Source organism: Parus major, chromosome 11 (assembly GCF_001522545.3).
Source record: "Parus major isolate Abel chromosome 11, Parus_major1.1, whole genome shotgun sequence".
Classification (NCBI taxonomy): Eukaryota; Metazoa; Chordata; class Aves; order Passeriformes; family Paridae; genus Parus; species Parus major.
This window is the reverse complement of record NC_031780.1, coordinates 13,482,281-13,500,552: the sequence shown is the minus strand read 5'-3', so window position 1 is coordinate 13,500,552 and position 18,272 is coordinate 13,482,281. Positions and strand designations below refer to the sequence as shown.

General features: G+C 40.1%; 2 protein-coding genes across 3 annotated transcripts; one reads left to right on the top strand and one right to left on the bottom strand.

Moving 5' to 3' along the window:
- Positions 1 to 303: 303 nt before the first annotated feature.
- On the top strand, positions 304 to 6,633 carry LOC107209735 (borealin-2-like). Of its 2 annotated transcripts, none has more exons than XM_015639719.3 (10): positions 304 to 508; positions 771 to 899; positions 1,882 to 1,922; positions 2,274 to 2,334; positions 2,969 to 3,036; positions 3,810 to 3,877; positions 4,205 to 4,243; positions 5,267 to 5,399; positions 5,623 to 5,709; positions 6,464 to 6,633. In XM_015639719.3, exons 1-10 carry the CDS (start codon positions 349 to 351, stop codon positions 6,509 to 6,511), a joined length of 834 nt encoding a protein of 277 aa, XP_015495205.1. In that variant the 5' UTR covers positions 304 to 348; the 3' UTR covers positions 6,512 to 6,633. The 2 variants fall into 2 exon arrangements, with proteins under 2 accessions (XP_015495205.1, XP_033373095.1); XM_033517204.1 differs by having other exon boundaries at positions 306 to 508; positions 700 to 899.
- Positions 6,634 to 7,343: 710 nt separating this feature from the next.
- Positions 7,344 to 18,100, bottom strand: DNAJA2 (DnaJ heat shock protein family (Hsp40) member A2). Its single transcript, XM_015639717.1, has 9 exons — positions 18,050 to 18,100; positions 15,713 to 15,772; positions 14,516 to 14,736; positions 13,135 to 13,215; positions 12,682 to 12,815; positions 11,294 to 11,490; positions 9,752 to 9,896; positions 9,452 to 9,579; positions 7,344 to 8,952 (listed from the first exon to the last, which is right to left on the bottom strand). The coding sequence occupies exons 1-9, from the start codon at positions 18,083 to 18,085 to the stop codon at positions 8,764 to 8,766; spliced, it is 1,191 nt and encodes a 396-aa protein (XP_015495203.1). The 5' UTR covers positions 18,086 to 18,100; the 3' UTR covers positions 7,344 to 8,763.
- Positions 18,101 to 18,272: the final 172 nt, after the last annotated feature.

The window sequence follows — 18,272 nt, the reverse complement described above, 5'->3', positions numbered from 1 at the left end:
CTTGAGCACTGCCAGGGTTGTGACATCTACAGCCTCCCTGGGTCCCTGTGTCTCACCACCCTCACAGGAAATAATTTCTATTATCTAACCCCAGTTATCACCCTTTTAATTTGTATTCATTTCTCCTTGTCCTGTCACTACAGGTGCCTACGCCCGAGGCACCTCTGAGACGGGGCACTCCCACACCCCCCTCCCCTCACACCCTTCCCTCCCTTCTGACGGAGCCCGGGGACCGCGGGCTTCGCTCGTCCCCACGCCGGCGGCTCCCGGCCTCCCCTGCCCGCCCCTGGGTGTGTCCGGCCCCGCTCTGGGCGCGGCTCCGGGCACGGCTCGGGCCGGCTCTCGGCCATGGCCCCGGGGAAGGCCCCGTGCCGGCGGCGCAGCAGCGACTCGGGCGTGGGGCCGGAGCGCAGGGCGCTGCCCCGGGACAGGGACCAGTGCGCCGCGCTCTCCCAGAAGAAGAAGGACCAGCGCATCGCTCTCTTCCTCAGCGACTTCGACCAGCAGGGTAGGACTGGGGCTGCCCGGCGAGGGGAGGGAACGGCGGCTCCGGGCAGGGAGAGCCCCGGGCAGGGGTCGCGCCCTCGGGCGGGGCCGCCTGTCCCGGGCCCTGGGTTGGCGGCTGATGGAGGCTCCAGGCGCTCCGGCTCCCGGCTCGGATTTCTCCGGATTAATCGCTGTTTTAACTTTCTTTTATAGCGCGGTCTTGCAGTGCTTATACTTGGAAACAAGTAACACGCATGGCAGTAAAAGCGAGTTTTGTTTTAAAGCCAAGGAGCACATCCAGGAGATGAAGAAAGAGCTCGATTCCCTTCTGCAGACAGCGGAGAAGGCGTTAGCGGTGGAGCTGCTGACGATGCCGGCTGCCGTCAGGAAGATGAAAAGGAAAGAGGTGCTCGGTGAGTGTGCGTGGTCCTGTGCTTGGGGTGCGGGCAGCGATGTGCCCGGGGCTACGGGAGAAAACCTGGGAACTTGGTGGCTTTCATGAAAAGGTTTGCTTTGTCTGCCCTGTGTTTTAAGCAGATCAGCAGTGCTGTTACCCTGCAGATGCTCGCTGAGCACTCCTGTTCAAGTAGACTGATCTGTGTAACGCAGGGTATAGAATTAGTTGGTGACTAGTCTGGAGAATACTGTTATGTGTGCATTTAAGTAATCTTATTTCAAGTCTGAAGAGACAAGAAATCATTACAAACCTAGTGTTTTCTGTGTATAAAAACAAGCATTTTTGTTCATCTCAATCTGTTCATCTTTAGCCAGAGAGATTATTTTCTCTTTGTCAATTTGAACTCTCCTGAACCATCCTAATCTAGTCATATACCTGTGATGATAAGCAAACAAGTTTAATTTTAACTCCCATTGATGCAGAGGTTTAACAAACATACACTCAGCATCAGATGCATATTCTAGTGAGAACTGATGTTTCTGGAATCTACCTTGCAGCTGGAAATTGTAGGGGCCACACAGAGATCAAACCTGAACCTCTTGAAGAACTTGAGTTTACTGTAAGCCTGAATATGTATTTAATACGCATTTTCTTCTGGAGAAACTTCTGCCTAAGAGCATTAGCTGTCTGCAGTGCAGTGTGTGTGCATTGTGGTTCTTTGAATTCGGGGGATACCCTGTGTGACTACACTCAGGATTCTTTCAAGGATTAAACACTGAAATTGCCTTATATTTTCATTGTTGTTTTGTAGGAGTTACTGCAGTCCTGCAAGACTGGAATCTTGTTCAAATGTAATGCATATGCTGACCTAAGATTGCCTATTTAACCACTGTAATCCTAAATTACTTGTTTGGCTTCTGAGCCATAAGATAAGAATCTGAAGATAAAAATGATGGAAGTAATAGTATCTAAATAAGTTATAATTTCTTGATTTTCAGATTTGCAGGGACGAGAGGAAGTGGTTCTTGCTGCTGCAATGGTAGGAGTGTGTTTTCAAATTTTATCACAGTTTACAGAATAGAATTCTTCTCTCCATGCTGTAAATACTTCAGACAAATGATTTTGTTTGGCCATGTGTTTAAATAGAGGATGATATGAAAAACCTAGACAGCCAGCCATGGTACAGTTAAGAACATTACCTAAAGTTTTAGGGTCATCTGCTGGCAGAAATTCAGATGTTTCCAAAAAAATACAAAACCTGGTGTTTAGCCAATCCCACTTCCTGTCAATTGATTTCATACCCTTTTAGTTCACTGCCTTTTATAACACAATATGCATCTACTGGGAAAAATCTGACGACCTTCCCTTGCTGGATGAACATTTTTTTTAGACTGACTGCTCTCTAGAAGACATGCCAAATCCCAAACTGGTGAGGACCAACAGCAAAAAAGGCAGGTCAACTCATTAATATATTGCCTGTGGTTCTTACATTTTCTTTTTTTTTTTTTTTTTTCTGGTTTGAACTGAGCACTTGTAACATGAATGTTAAGCCTGAAGAGTACAAGAGGGAAAAGTGCGTAACAGACTCCCCAGCATTCAGGGTGGAGGATCATGAGCCATGCTACTGTAGAGGTGCTTTAAAGCATGAGATAAGAGTTCCTGTCCTTTGTATTTGTCAGGGAAATGGTTAGAAAAGACAGATTTAAGGCTTTACAATATAGCAGGAGAGCGAGGAAAGTCACCCCTCTTTTCTTAGGTTTCCCCTCACATTCTGCTCATCGAGCTTTGTAAGAAAAATACCATTTTTCTTCATATCCCCAAATATGCAGTAAGGAGGACACTACCACTGGGGGTGTAATTCTGTTTTGTCTGTGGGCTGAGGGACTATCTCAGGTCTTTTAACTGTCTGGTGTGTCCCAGTGCATGTGATGAACACACAGTTTGCTTTGACCTGTGTCCCAGGTGAATGACATTGGATGGCAGAAGGGGGCAAACGGGGAAATAGGCTTCAAACACAAGGCTGATGTGGTGTTTTGTACTCTTCATAAGATCTTTATTTTCCTTGTCTTGCTAATACATTTCTAGTTAAGGTAACCACAATCGTTGAATATGAAGATGCCAAGCACAGTTCTGCAAAGAAAATAACTAAAAAAGTAAGTCTATTTTGTTTTTATTCAAAAAACATAAGGACTTAATCAGTTCTGACCTGCCACAAATCCTGCTAGATCCATGACCAGGCAGGCCAGTGCTCTGCTGTCTGTTGGAAAAGTCAGTTATTTTAAATGTAATGTATTTGAAGGTAAGCAAGGTTAAACAGTAAATTATTTTCATAATGAAATATGGTATCTGCACTTCTAGTGAATAATTCACACAGGCTGGAAAGTACTGGCATAGTCATTCTCTTTTGACTTGCCAGTTAGTCTTGATGGTTTGAGGAACCATATTTTGTTGAAACTTTTATTATTTTTTAAATCAACCTCGTGTTTAATCCATGCTTTTCTATAACTGAGTAGTGCATTCTTGTCTCTAAACCAAATCAAGTGTTTTAGTTTTGCCACCTCAATCTGTCTGTGCAGTGTAGCTCCTCAGCCAGACACTGATGTAGCAAGATGACAACAAATACAAAAAAGATTCTGTGCAGTTACAGACTTTTACTCTAAAAAAGCTTAAAAGTTGGAAGGGTGTATGTATATTAGACAGGTGGTAGGTTATACAGAACTTCAGTAGGAATAAATACATTTTGGCATTATGAAATTTATTTTAGAATGTATATTTGGCATTTTCGATATATATAAAAGGCAATACTATGGGGCTTAACTACCCTTTTTCAACAGGGAATTTTTACAGTATTGTCTCCTGCAAATACCTATAATTTTCCTTTCAAATGCCACCTTTTTTAACTGCAGTCTTATGTATAAATTTTCAGATTTCCAAAACCAGGTCACTGGTTTCACTGGCCTCTGGTTTAAGTGGCAAACTGAACTCTCTTTCTAGGTAAGACTGACTTTTGATTCTTCTAGGGTTTTAGGCCCTACTATGTCATGTTTACCCCAGGAGGGCTTTTTCACATGTGTTTTTCACATTAGATCCCTGTCATGGGGCACTTCAGCATTCTCTAATCCACTGTCTGTCTACCTTCATCCGAGCTAAAAATTTACAGTAGAAATAGATGAGGAAGAATAAAAAATAAAAATAGTAAACCAATAAAATAAAACCCCCAACAAAACACAAACCAAATAACTGCAATTTTTTTAGTGTCTGTTTACTCTTCTGCTAATGTAGCTTGCAGAAGGATGCTAAGTCTCTTTGTTTCCATTGCAGTGCCACAAATCTCAAAGCCACTCCAAAGGGAGCTAAAAGGTAAGGGATTTTTAGTATGTACTTAATAAATAATTCTGTTCAGTACCAAGACACTGTGTATCTATATTATCATCAATCTAGATATAACAGATCTAGTGGTCTGCCACTAAATATGACAGTAGGGATGCCAACCACCACCTGCTTTGGGTCTGAGTGTTAACTTACATTATTGTGGAGGCACAGGATTTGACGTCCTAAGTCAGTTAAAAAATAAATGTATTTAGAGTATTAATTCTGTTCTCACTCATTATTTACAGGCTTACATTTCAAACTTGTTCTCAGAGCCCAACCTGGATTAAAATGTCAACAATACTGCTTTGTTAAAAGAAAAATAAACCAATCCCCACAAACCCCTTAATCAAATACACTGATAATCAGTTATTATATATAGTGTATCCATACACTACAGTTTCCTTTTGGCACATGATGTGAGAGGGTGAACAACTTAAATGGGTCCTGAAACCAGTGATTGTTTCACGTTGGCCTGCTATAAATGTCAGAGGCTTGCTTCCATGCAGAATACACCCAAATCCAACATTTTTCAAGTAAAATAGTAACAGCTGTATAATGAAAACTTAGGAATTCTGCATGGCATAAGGCATGCCCTGTACCTCTGAGAAGTAGCAGCTTTGGTATTTATTGGTATCTCCCTCTGCAGTAGACAGATACAGCATGTCTTATCTTAAGCCCTGAGGCATGAAGTTTCCTCTTTCCAAAACTGTAAACATTCACTGCTGATACTGGAGAGTGGATATTCTTGTTACTGAGAGGCCAGAATGTCATCTTGTGTCACAGGCTTACAAGGTTACTGCAGTGGCAGGGTCACAAAACCTTACCCAGCAGTGCCCATACGTGCTGCTTATGGTTGGATTGCTGTAGTCTCCTGGCAGAACTGGAGAAATTTAAACATGACTGCCTCTCTCCAAGGTGTATTTCCTACTACTTGCATTTGCTTCTTGCTTGAAAATTTGCAGCAGAGCATAGGAAGTTAAGTAGAAGAGTAACATTTTCATTGTATTCTAGTGCTGGATTACAACAGGCTGTCTCAAGAACTTTACCTGCCAGTGGAAGAGTTCAAGGCATGTTAAAAAGAAGTAAATCTGTACCCCAACATAAAAGTGTTCCATTTGTCAACATTCCCTTGGCTGATGGACAGGTATCTTTTTTTTAAAAAAACATTTTCAACTTACAGTAGTTGATCAATGCAAATAGTCTGATAATGATAGCTCTTGCTATTCCTAAATGAGATGCTGCTAAATGAAAGGAAAAATGGTTGCCAAAGTTCTGCAATGTACAGGGGAGCATATGAGTTTCAGAGAATCTGGGCATGCAAGAAAAATATTTTAATCTTTTAATCTCATGATTGTTTCTCTTCACAGACACTCTGTACAGCTGGTGGAGACCTCCGTAATATCGATGTGCAGCTCCTAAATCAGGATACAGTACAGCACATTCATAACTTGGTGGTAAGCTTGAACTAGGAGGCTTACAGATCTGTGTATTCAGACACCTGCTCCCAGACTTTCATGTCAGATTCTGTTATGAATGCAAATTTAAACTCTTTGGAGTTTAAGCCTAAACTGGCTGGCATCAGTTGGAGTGAGGAAGAGGGAGGGGAGAACTGCTGCACATGGGTTATGTATTAAAGTAACTGCACTTACCTAAGCATGTGCAGTTTGGTGATAGCCTAGGGGACCACAGGAGCATAAACTCTTCCTTCAGCAGTGCTCTGGTGGCTCTCCTACCATGTGAGCCAACTGCCATTCTCTTATCTCTCATTCACAAAGGCTGACAGAGCTGCAGTTCAGTTTTGATTCTTACGTTCCATTACTCTGTGTCCCTTGCTGAGTAAGAACTACACACCTGTCAATTCTCTGCTGCAGATGAACAGGAGCTGCCTTAATGGCTGTGAAGCAAAATAAAGTGGAGCAGAACACTGGAGCACATACTGCCCCACCCTCCTGAAGATGAGGGTACCTGGGCTTTTGTTCTATCCGCACCTGAGAGGTATTAAGCAGTTTACAGTTGTGCAGGTATAGAGATCAGTGCAGCAGAGTCAAGCTAAAGGTCTGGGAGCTGTTCTGTGGTTTTTGTTATGGCCCTGTCTCTGTAGACAGACAGTGGAGAGTGAGTGCTCATTGCTTGCTTTTACAGTAGGGACCTTTCTTCTTCCACGTTCTTTTGGGAAACTTGAGCTAAAATGAATTTTTCCCCCCTCAGAGTGAACTGACCGTACTGTGTGGAAAGGTAACACTTAAACCAAGTTAATGGAACTGTCTTGAACGCAGAACATTCATGACTGCTCTTGCCTGCTGCCTCCAAAGTGTTGAAATTATGTCTACAATGTCTTAATAAAGCTGTATACTGCCCAGTAAATGTTTTTACTTTCATACCATGTGATGTGTCTTATTAAGTTCCTGTTATGAAGGATACCAAAGCAGAAGAAAATGCTACTTTTTTTTTTTTTTTTATAAAAGGCTTAGGTTAGATTTTGACAAAGTTCACAGCAAAATGAACAGTAAGAGGCTGTATATAGTAAGTAAGTTTCTCTAATATTCAACTCACAAATAAACTGAAGTGCAAGGAACTAAGTATTTGAACAGCCTTAAGATACTTCTAGTTATGTGGTAGCATATATGAATCTAACACAGGAATAAAACTTATTTCCAGTCTTGTGAGTGACATGACAGCAATGTGCAAGATGACAGGTAAAATTAGAATTTGTTATCAGGTGCTGCTGGAAGGAACCCAAATTAATGCCAGCTGAGGACTGAAGGAGAACTGCCCTTCAGCTTCTTCCACCCCTTCACTTCAGATATCTGAAAAGTTACCATGAATCCCTTCCTCTCTTCCCCTTCAAGAAACCTCAATCTGCATGGGGATTAAAGGTTTAGAGTATTGCTCTGTTTTGCAAGGACTTATAAGCAGAACACAGGTGTTGTAATTGTTTAAGCATTGCAGGTTACAAAGACTGACTCCTTGGTGAGATCAGTCAGGAGAAAGGATCAGCATGTCACCATGGTTTCACAAAAAGCAACCCCAAGTTTTAATAAATGAAAATAAAAGACCCACTAGAGAATGCCAGATCATAAGTCAGTACTGAAATACAGATCAAACAGTATTTATTTTTGCTTCATTTTTTAGAGTCTATAACAAGGATGTTCAGCAACACTCAAATGCCAATGCCTATCCAAGCACATTGAAACCCTTGGAGTTTGTCCCTCCAACCTCATCAATAAAGTGTCAACAACTATCAGAGAAATAACTAAACAAGTCACACTTCAGATTTGTAAAGAAAAGTAGAGCTTCAACTTTCTCACTTAAACAGGAGAGAAACCTTGCTATAGAGGCAGCTTACCAACCCAACACTGTTCATGCACAACAGTTCCTTAGGTAAGGTCACATTTTTGCTTTGTTCTGGCATTTTTGCCCATTAATAGTAATAGAACAGCAGCTGGAGATCTTTGTATCTTCATACTTAAAACCAAAGTGCCAACTACTAGAGAAGTAACAAAACCATCTACATTTATTATGTTTCCAGGTTAAACATTTTTTTTTTAAACTGGAAACATTTCTCTAGGAAGTGAGGCTGAATCAGGCTTTGAATAGGATTCAAAGGCTAAGAGAAAGACACCATTATTTCAGAATTTAATCGTTCCCAATTAAGGGGTTTGTTATCTTTAGACTGAATTCACATATCCTTGTGTTTTCTTCACACAAAGGGGACACGGCTGCAGCCCTCCCTGTGCCCATTTAGTCATCTCTCATTTCAGAAAGAGACTTGAATGTGGCACACAATTGTTATCTAACCTTCACCTAGTCTTAAAGCAGCTTCAGCCTCCCTGTGTTTATAAAATATCTATCATCTACATAGTCTTTTCATACACAGACTAGTTAAAGCCACTGGAAAAGTAAGAGTTACAAGGCAAAAGAAATATATTATACACCAACTGCTTTTATTTCATTTCAGAAACCGTTCACAAGATGGTAGAAAAAAACTTACAACCACTTCTAATTTAGTCTTTCATTGTTCCCAGTCAGCTCTAAACCCATTATGTGCAAAGCCCATTTACCATGCATCTAGATGATAGATACAGGCTATGAAATTCTTGATTCTACTTGTAGCAGCTTATGCAGGTGCAGCCAAATACCAAGCCTCAGGACAAATTGTACACAAACTTTACAATGTAGAATTTGAATTTAAAATATGAAACTTAAAATCTACACAAAACTGGTAAAAATCAAGCACAGATACGAGGACAAACTTAAAACCCATGTGAAAAGGAGTCTTGTCTTCCTTTCAAGTGCTTTATTCTGCTACACAGTCAAAATGAAGATGTAAGCTTGTGGTTAGTTTAAATTACACTCTGTAGATACTATAGACCAATTTAAAAGTTACACATACAGCAATAGATGTCCATTGGTTCATCTGGATTACTTATACAATCCAGCTGGATTGTTGAAAACAAGTCAGGCAAAATTTGAAAGAAAATCCTTGTGCAACTTTTTTAGACAAATGTTTACTGGTGGGCACACTGTACCCCAGGTCCATGATGGCTGCTTTCTTCATCAGAACTATCATTATAAGCTTCACGTCTCTGGCCACCACCTGAACCACGAGTGGTATCAAATTCTTGAAGATCTACCTCTTCTGCATCACCAATTACATTGGGAAATTCTGGTCTAGCTGGCAGAAGATCTTCGAGTTCCTGCCCCAAAAAAGGAAATGCATTCAGTATTGCATCTACAACTCCTAAATAAAGTGACTCGTTCCCCACAACTTCAAGACACCTCTAAAAGCAGGTCTGGCTTAGAAGTCTATGCTGATGAAAGCCCTGAACTGCAGAGTCATTTAAAGTATTTGTATCAACTAGAAGACACCACTTGAAGAAAACCAGCAGCTCCACATATCATCAACCAAAAGTGCAATCAGTAAATACAGCTGCACTCTGTAAACTTATCACAAAGCAACAGAAAGATTCTCCTCCTGCCCTCATCTGTGTACCATCTGCACAGCTCTTAAATACAACTTCCATAAATTCATATTTCAAGGGGCATTTCCAAGTAACACATGGCCTGTGAAAAAGGTTAAAGGAACTTTACTTGCATCTAAATTAAGCACCAAAAGCAAGCCAGTGAGGTACAACATAGGCTCTTTGCACACTCTGTCAAGTAAGACACCACATTTATACTTGAAAAACTACTTACTGAAAGCTTTTCTGGGCTAATCCAGTTATTTTCAGGAAACTGAACATCAAATTTAATGTAGAGATCCCCCTTCTCAAAAGGATTGCGATACTGTGGCATTCCTTCACCTCTGACTACACGGACACAACCTGGAATTCAAAGAGAAGTAAAGTAATAAGGAGACTGCTAGTGCAGAGCCATTCTCTCTCCACACAGTTCTCTGTTTCCCTAGCCTAGGTTCAGTTAACAGGACACCAAGGGTGGGATTAAGTGCTGAAGAATCACAAAAGCATAAACAAATCCTTATCAGGTCAAGCCTACCTGGTTCAATTACTTTCCCAGGAGGATATTTAACCACAATCTGACGTCCATCAAGGTGCTTAAATGTGAACTGAAATCCACACAGTGCTTCAACAAGTCCAATCTTGTGTGTCATATGCAAATCATTCACATCCCGCTGAAACACCTGGCAAACAAAGGAGATACCTCTTTCTAGTACTATAATCACAACTCCACCAGACTCATTCTTGAGAATTCATTATTATTATTATTATAATTCGATGTCAGAGCAACAGCCTTTGTATGAAGTGAACTTGATTCTATTAATTCAGATGGCTTAACATGCTTGGGAATTTTGTGCCTGACCAAGTGTCATCTAAAGCCAAACCACACCATGCACCAAGGTGGCCTGTACAGCAGCACTGCTCTTTCACCCCCAACATCTTCCACACAAGCAACCCATAAATAAAACTGGTAACAGTTTGACACTATTTCCCCTGCACTGGAATATATAAACCACATCTTTGTTCTTCATCTCCTGTCCTCAAGCACACCTGCTTTAGCTCCCTTGACCTACAGCAGGACTTCGATCACTTAGTCCACAGCTGTCAGAAGTGATCTTTAGGCCACATAAGTCAGGACTCTTCATCTGAGTAAAACTTAAAATTTGTTCATTGGTAGGACCGTGAGTCCCACCTCAAAGGAAATTTTAAGAGCACAAAGTCTATCTAGTTTTACTCACTAGGAAAAAGTACAGACTGGCTGGCAGATTAGCAGTCCTTGACGCAGCTTTGAAAATCTTACGAAGTACCTAATTAGCAGATTGCCAACATTATAACCTTAATATGATTGGAGTTTAAATTTCTACCCCATGCTACTCATCACAACACAAAACCCCTCCTCAAGTGCAACACACAAACTATTTCTTATTTCATCATAGCTGTATCTAGCATTTTTTAACAATGGGATTAAAAAAGGAGCAGTCACCTCAACTCTGCCCCACATGAGTTTTAACGGGAAAAGATAAATTGCAATATTTAATTCCAAGTGCAGTGTATGTAGTCCAGAATATAGTGAATACCAAATTAGCATAAAATAATGTTTGTTTTGTTAAAGTGAATCAGCAACATCACCATTTTGTGTTATTTCCAAAACTACAGTAGCAGGCACAGAAAGCACCATCTGGGGTTTTATCAGGAGTTCCCTGCCATGTCACAAGACATGGAAAAAAGCTACACTTAGAATTCTGTTAGTGTCACGAGCAAAGCAGATTAAAGCTAACATCCTGAATGGCTCTTCACTGCATCTACTGTATCAAAGTCAGTCTGAGCTTATCTGAGAAAGCTACCTCTTATTAGCATTAGGAAGCACCAGAAGCTGCCTGTCCTCTGGCTAAGGACTTGCCCAGTTTTTTATGGCTCACCATGAAAGCCATGTTACAAACTATAAATCTATTAAAAGCTATTCACCATCTCTCCCAGAGCTGCAACAGTATCAATTACTTTAAATTAATGGCCATCTATGTAACTTAAATATTAACAACTGGAATAAAAGGCATTTAAAAGATAAACTCAAAAGCATTACCTCATTCTCTTTCTCTTGGAGTAAAAGGACAATATCGCCTGGTTCCACACCGGGAGCCTGATCTGCTTCTCCACTGAATGTAATTCTTTGCCCATGTTTCATGCCTTTATCTACATGGACTTCAAGTATTTTTACCTCTTTGATCACCTTCTTCCCTTCACATTTTTTACAGCGGTCTTTTTCATTAATGACTTCACCTAAATAAAGACAAATTTTGAGTTCAGAGATTTTAACACAGTCACACCCAATTCCTAGGAAAAACTATTTGAAAGCAAGCTGAAGAATTTCTGCAACACAAGTAGCGAATTAGATGTTGCTTTATGAATTCCTCACAAGAGGAAATCCAGGCTTCGTTTAGCCTAGCTGAGAGAGGGGGAAGGATGAGAAAGAAAAAAAAAAGTTCCCTGACTGCCCCATCTCCCAGAATATCCCCACAAGACAGTTCTGAGTAAATGCAGCCAGCAGAACTAGAGTCTTGCATACAAAAATGGAAAGAGAGCTTATCATGTCAGATTCACCCCTACAAAGGTAATTCCTGTTTCCAGCAAATTGAAGGGTGAAAATCCAAAATGGCTTCAATGCTCTGTTCTACCTCACCTTTATTTTTCCAGTGAGCTCTTGTCTCTATACACAGTAACCAGAGTATTAGGACACATGGACTGTAAAATTTCGGTATTAAGTGCCACAAGCAGATGCACTTGGCTTAAAATATTAAGCTTCTCACCTTAAATCACCTTTCTGTGAAACAAAGCATAACATTATGATGCAGTTGAAACTAGAAAATATGTAGGTTAGGCATATGAAATGTTAAAGACAACATCATTTATGAAATGTTTTGACAAGTCACAAAATACAACTCTTTGTAGCTTGAGTGCTGTGACGAATAAAATCATCCAGAAGGTGATGTTACTACTCAGCCAACTGCAGAAGACTTAAAAAGGAATCATATTAAGTGCTGAAGTTGTTATCCCCAAACAGAACCAATTCAGGAAAAGATATCATTTAAATTTGAAGAAGTTAAAAATTCAACTTCAGGTTCCTGTTTTTAACCTACAACTGGCCTTGGATATCAGGAGATGCAAAAGGACAAATAGCTCCTAAACCAGCAACATCTTGGGTTTTTACTCTAACAGTAATAGCAGTTAGTAATATTCGTATCTAAGTGTTTTTAAAGATGATCAACCCCTACTGCTTGAGCTTCTAGGCTGCTTTTCAGTACTTTAAACACTGTAAATCTTGCTGCTGTTCTGAAATGATTTCTCCATGCTGCCACCACAGTGAGCTGACTGGGTAAGGGCAGAAGTGTCCTGGATAAGCTCCTCCCGAGATTTGAGCAGGAGGCTGTATCCAAGCAAGCACATTTAGTAACAGAGCAGAGGCTGGCCTACCTTCTCCATTGCAGTCAGAGCACACAGACTGCATCTGCTGCACCATTCCCGGGGCCAGCTGCCGGATCATGATGCGCACGCCCCGGCCCCGGCAGGCGTTGCACTTCTGAACGGAGCCAGCCTTTCCTCCCTGCCTGCAGCACAAAGCATCAGTTGCATGAAAAGGAAGTTCTTCAGAAAGAAACCAGAAACCCCTCTAGCAGTAGGTTAACATGCCTGCATACCCAACTGCACTGCCAACTACAGTTAGGTCCTCTGCTCTCCCACCCTTCCCCCACAAAGCCCTCAAATAGTTCCAGTTCCATCAACAGCATCATTCAAGTTCAACAATTTGCTGGTCTGAAAGCAGGCTCCAGTAAGTCAAATACTGATAAAGATCTTACACAGGAGATCCTTCATTACACTATCTGCCAACAAAACAACCAGAGAACTCAAAAATACAAACAAACTTACCCATTACATGCACTACAAAGAACATTCTTGCTAAGTTGTAGTTTAGTTGTCTTTCCATTATACAGATCTTCTAAAGAGACTCTACAAAATAAAATATTTCTCCTGGGTTATCATTTAACAACTTATTTTCCCCATGTAATTAAAATACTTGCCTAGGACAAATAAAAACAGAAAAAAACGTAGATATTCCTAACAAGACTAAATCTGCTATCAAAGTAAGATTTTAAAGCACCATTTTGGCTTCCCCAAAGAATTACTGAAAAAAAAATAAATCCATATATATCAACATACACTTGTAAATCTGAATATAGTTTCAGAGAAAAGCTGTAACTTAATCAGAAGAAATCAGATAGGATTGGTTGTGTTTCTCAATAGGAAACAAGCTTATCTAGAATTTTAAGTGCTATTATACAGTCACAATTAATTATTATTTTTAATTCTACTAGGCAGGTGAGAAACAAACCTCTGTAAACAATCCAGACAATAATATTGTCTATTGCATAAATACATAAGAACACCTATAGAATACTTACTACTCTATTGGGTTTTCTACAAAAGAGAGTTTAGTGGGGAGGGGCTAGCATATCCCCAAGGCCACTTAACTTAGTGTTTCTCCTAAAAAGGTTTGTTAGTGGATAGAAATTTCAGCTCAATATATTGAGAACAGGCTGCCTGGCATCAGTATTTGCAAATAACAATAAAATCAAAGCTCATTAATAACATACCATGGAGTATAAAAACTATCTACTAAACTAAGCAAGCATGTGAAGTTAAACAGACTTCACCAAGCACGGTTTGCCAACCACAGGAAAGATGTTGCTTAACTGAAGTTCTTAAAAGCGACCTGCTCAGCAGGCAAAAAGCCAGCCATGACTGCAAGAAGATATCTCCAAAACACAGTTAGATGTGATACTCAGGAATGGTTTTGACAAAACAAACAACATCAAAACCAAAGCCACCACACATACTTTTCCATTAATTATGAGGTTCAACCATAATTCCAGCTGGCACTGCCCTATGAATTCAAGTCTTTCCGGAGCACCTCCAGTTTCCCAAGAATCTGCCTGGTGAGTAATACTTGGCTGTTGAAGGCTTTTCCATCAGAACTACCAAACATAATTAAGGAGCAAAACAAAGAAAATAAAGCTAACAAAGTACATAATTCAAATAACCTAGCAAAGTATATGGTAGTCTCTAGATTACCCAACCAAAGAAAGTAACTCAGAACAACTGACCCCTGCTCTACACACAACATGCAGCTCTGAAGATTGGTGCAGACTGCAGAGAATCTCAACTGAGAAGTGTATCAAGAATAGAAACCAGTAGAGTTTCCATGGTCAGGAAAGCTTCAAAGTACAAGCTGCAGCATCAAGGTACTCACTTAAGTGGATGCATCATATCTTCTCCTCTTCTTCTACCATTGCGACTTCTACTCTGGCCACCCATGAAATTGAACAATCCACCACCAAAGATATGGGAGAAAATATCGTCCATTCCACTGCTTCCACTCCCTTCTCGGAGCCCCTGCTCTCCATATCGATCATACAGCTCACGTTTCTCAGGATTTGACAATACTTCATAGGCAAAGCTTATTTCTTTGAACTAGAAGAGGAATAGAGTCAAAACAGTGCATGGTAATTTAGAACTTCAAGACAGCATTTTATGAGTTTCTCCCCGCATGAACACCTATCAACTAAGAATGTACACAATGAAACACTTTTCCACCCTCATTTTAACATAACTTATTCTTAACAAGACTTTAAAGTCAGACTTGGGCTTAGTTTTGTTAAATCTAATCATAAAATAAGACATTTTACTGCAAAACTTGGTTGGCTTTGTTCTTTACTAGCTTAAGACAGACTTCCTACAAATAAAAAAAAAATTCAACTGAAGAAAACCCCCAAGTACAATACAATACTGCAGAAGCCAAAAGGCAGAACACCCAAAAGTTACATACTAAGGAAGGTATTAACTAAGCAAAACCTTCAAGATGTTGGGCTCTTAAAATACACTAACAATTAAGTAGCTTACTGAAATGTACATTAGTGTATTTGGCAAATTAGTATCTTTTCACAGTCATTTCTGTTCACCTCTAAGCAGCCATCACAACTTTGGCTAAAGATAATCAGCGGAGTCAACATAATTGACAATTTTAGAATTGCTTTTAGCATAACAAATCAAATTCAACCTTCCCACATATGTAATTCATTTTATGCTGCAGCAGTTTTTAGAATCTCTACACATGTTTTTCCATGTTGGAAAAACTTGAAAAACCAACAGTCTTTCTCATATTCCTACATAGATGTCAATGCCAGCTGACATTATCTCAGCAAATGAGAAGCAGTTTTTTTCCTCAGCATTACCTTCTCAACCAATTTGACTCAGCCAACTGCTGCATTTTGTCATGAGGTACATGGCAGATTTTGAGACTGGGGAGAAGTTGACCAGACAATGCTCCCTCTCACAGTATTGTTTAACAACCTAAACAGCAAGCCCTCAGCACCTGTATTCAGTTCCTTAGCTACTATTGTAATAGCAAACCTAAGGTATTTTAAAAAAAAGAATGAGTCTTTCTTACTTTGTCCCCTGCATTTGGATTCTTATCAGGATGGTATTCCTTGGCCAGTTTTCTGTATGCCTAGTTGAAAGAAGTAGAAAATTAGTTAAAATTTCCACTGATCAGTTATTTTCTGAGAAACTCAAGTAGTGTCCTCAGGAAGAAAGAAAATCCTAATAAAGCAAAGTGAAATTATAGTGTTTATAGTGTTATATAGTGTTATAGCATAGTAACTCATACATTGATACAACCTAAAGAAATTTTGCCATCGCTACATGCACACATTAACTAGATTTGCATTTAAACACAGCTATGGCACACAATAGCTAGAACTAGTTTTCCTGCTTATCCTCATTAACTTAGAGGGAGAATCCCATTTGACTTTCATTAACATGACTTACTTTTTAGAAACCACTCAAACCCTACACCACAGGAGTAAATTTGAACCCATTTGTCTTTGCCCTCAATCACAGCAGTACAGTAACAACAAAATGGCTGCCTCAGCTTCCCATTCAACCCTACAACCACTCCTCACAACAACCATTTCCTTCTTCCCTACCTAGCACCAATGGAAGAGTTCACCTGAACTATGAATTGCATGTGCAGAAATGTACATAGCACTGCTTTTATTTAACTCCATTATTGTAAATCAGTAGGAGGAGTAAGTACAGCCGAATTCCCAGAAGGGACTTTCCAGACTGCTTTTTTCTGACCAGCCCTTTGACACTCGGGACCATCACTGGTTTTTCAGCAACCCTTCATCTGTTCTGCTTAGACTTGAGAGGATCAAAGCAAACAACACAGCAGGCAACGACTTTTCCTATCACTGGAGCTAATGACAGTAGAACCTTCAACCCTTCTTCTATTCCACCTCAATACCCCACAGAAACAATCAGGGGAAAGATATTAACAAATTACATTGTATACAGTCGTCTATATTTCAAATTAGAACTGTTAAAAAAGCTACAGTGATGCAAAAAACTGAAGTATCAATTCTTGGAGAGGATTTTAAACACACTTCATTATTGAATAACACAGTGCCTAAACTAACTCTTTACAACTGTAATGTTAAGAGCTTTACAGACAAAGCTTTACAGAGATCACAACTTCTGAACAATTTCCTTTTTCTCCTATCCATACACTTATTTCTCATTACACATTTTACTTTGTACTTTTGCATGCAATCAAGACATGATAAAGAGATAATGAAATAAAAACAATGTTGATATTACAAGTCTAATATTCTAAAGCACAGTAAGTGTAAAAATCAAAACTCATATATCTTACTGGACAAATCACCCATCAGGAACAAAGCATAACATTCCACGAACCTCTGTATTCTGTTACAATGGATGTTTCCCCATATATTTTAAGTATTACAACCAAGAAAAAAACAAAACACCACTAAACTGATAACCTAAGTAACATTATCTAATCAGGAAAAAAAGGAGTTTGCAATGGTGATCTTTAAAATGAGAAAGCCCTCACATCTTTGCTGATAACATCATTCCAGGCCAGAGCAACTCTTACAACTACCCATAGCCCTAAAGGAAACCACCACTATTTATTTCATCAGAACCAAATCCAGAATCAATGTCTACACTGGGAATACACAGGACTTCAGTAAAAGTTAATTTAGCCCCTGTAAAAGCCTGTTCTTCCGGCCCCTTCAGACTAAGATTCATTTCACTTTTTCTATAGTTCTATATATGTTAAAATACCAGATTTTAAAGCATCCATGAAACCTTTCAATGACAATAAGATATACATGAACTCCTTGGTGTTGCAGACAGTTGGAAACCTAACATTCCACGATTAGTCTAATATGTGGTAATTAATACTGATTAATATCCTAGCAGAAAACTGCTCTGGTTTTCATTCTTACAGGACACAGATAGCTTTAAGTGAACCCTGTAAGAAAATAAAATATTCTGGTGAACTGTGCTGTATACAAAACACAACCTTCTCACCGCCTGCCTTCCATCTCTAGCACAGTTTCAACACTGCAATTGCCTATCCCTGCACAAATTAGGCTGCCGTGTGCATGACGGGTAAGGCGCAGTTGTTGGTGCCAGCACCACCCACCCGCGGAAGCCTCTGCTAGTGAACCGTCTGGTTCATTCTCCTCCCTCACGTGTAAACGGTCATTAAGGCCTTCCACAAAAAAAAAAAAAAAAAAAAAAAAAAAAAAAAAAAAAAGAAAAAAAAAAAAAAAAAAAAAAAAAAAAAAAAAAAAAGGAAAGGAAAAAAAAAAAAAAAAAAAGAAAAAACCAAACCCAACGGCGCTTTATACACTACAGGATGGAATTGCTATAGCGACGACCTGGCTCCAAGTTTTCACCTCCCCTCTTTGTTTACCTCGCCTTGCCGCTTTCGGCCTGGGAGGGATCGCATCTATGAGCGAAACCGATTCCTCCCCAAGGCCTGCACGTGGGGCAGACAATGGCACCGGTGAGGATCGACCCGCAGGGATTCTCACCCCCAAAAAGCCCTTGCGGCCGCGCACGGCGCGGTGCCGCGGAGGCGGGACGAGCTGCGTCCCGCCCGCGCCCGGAGCCCACGCGGGACACGCCGGGACAGG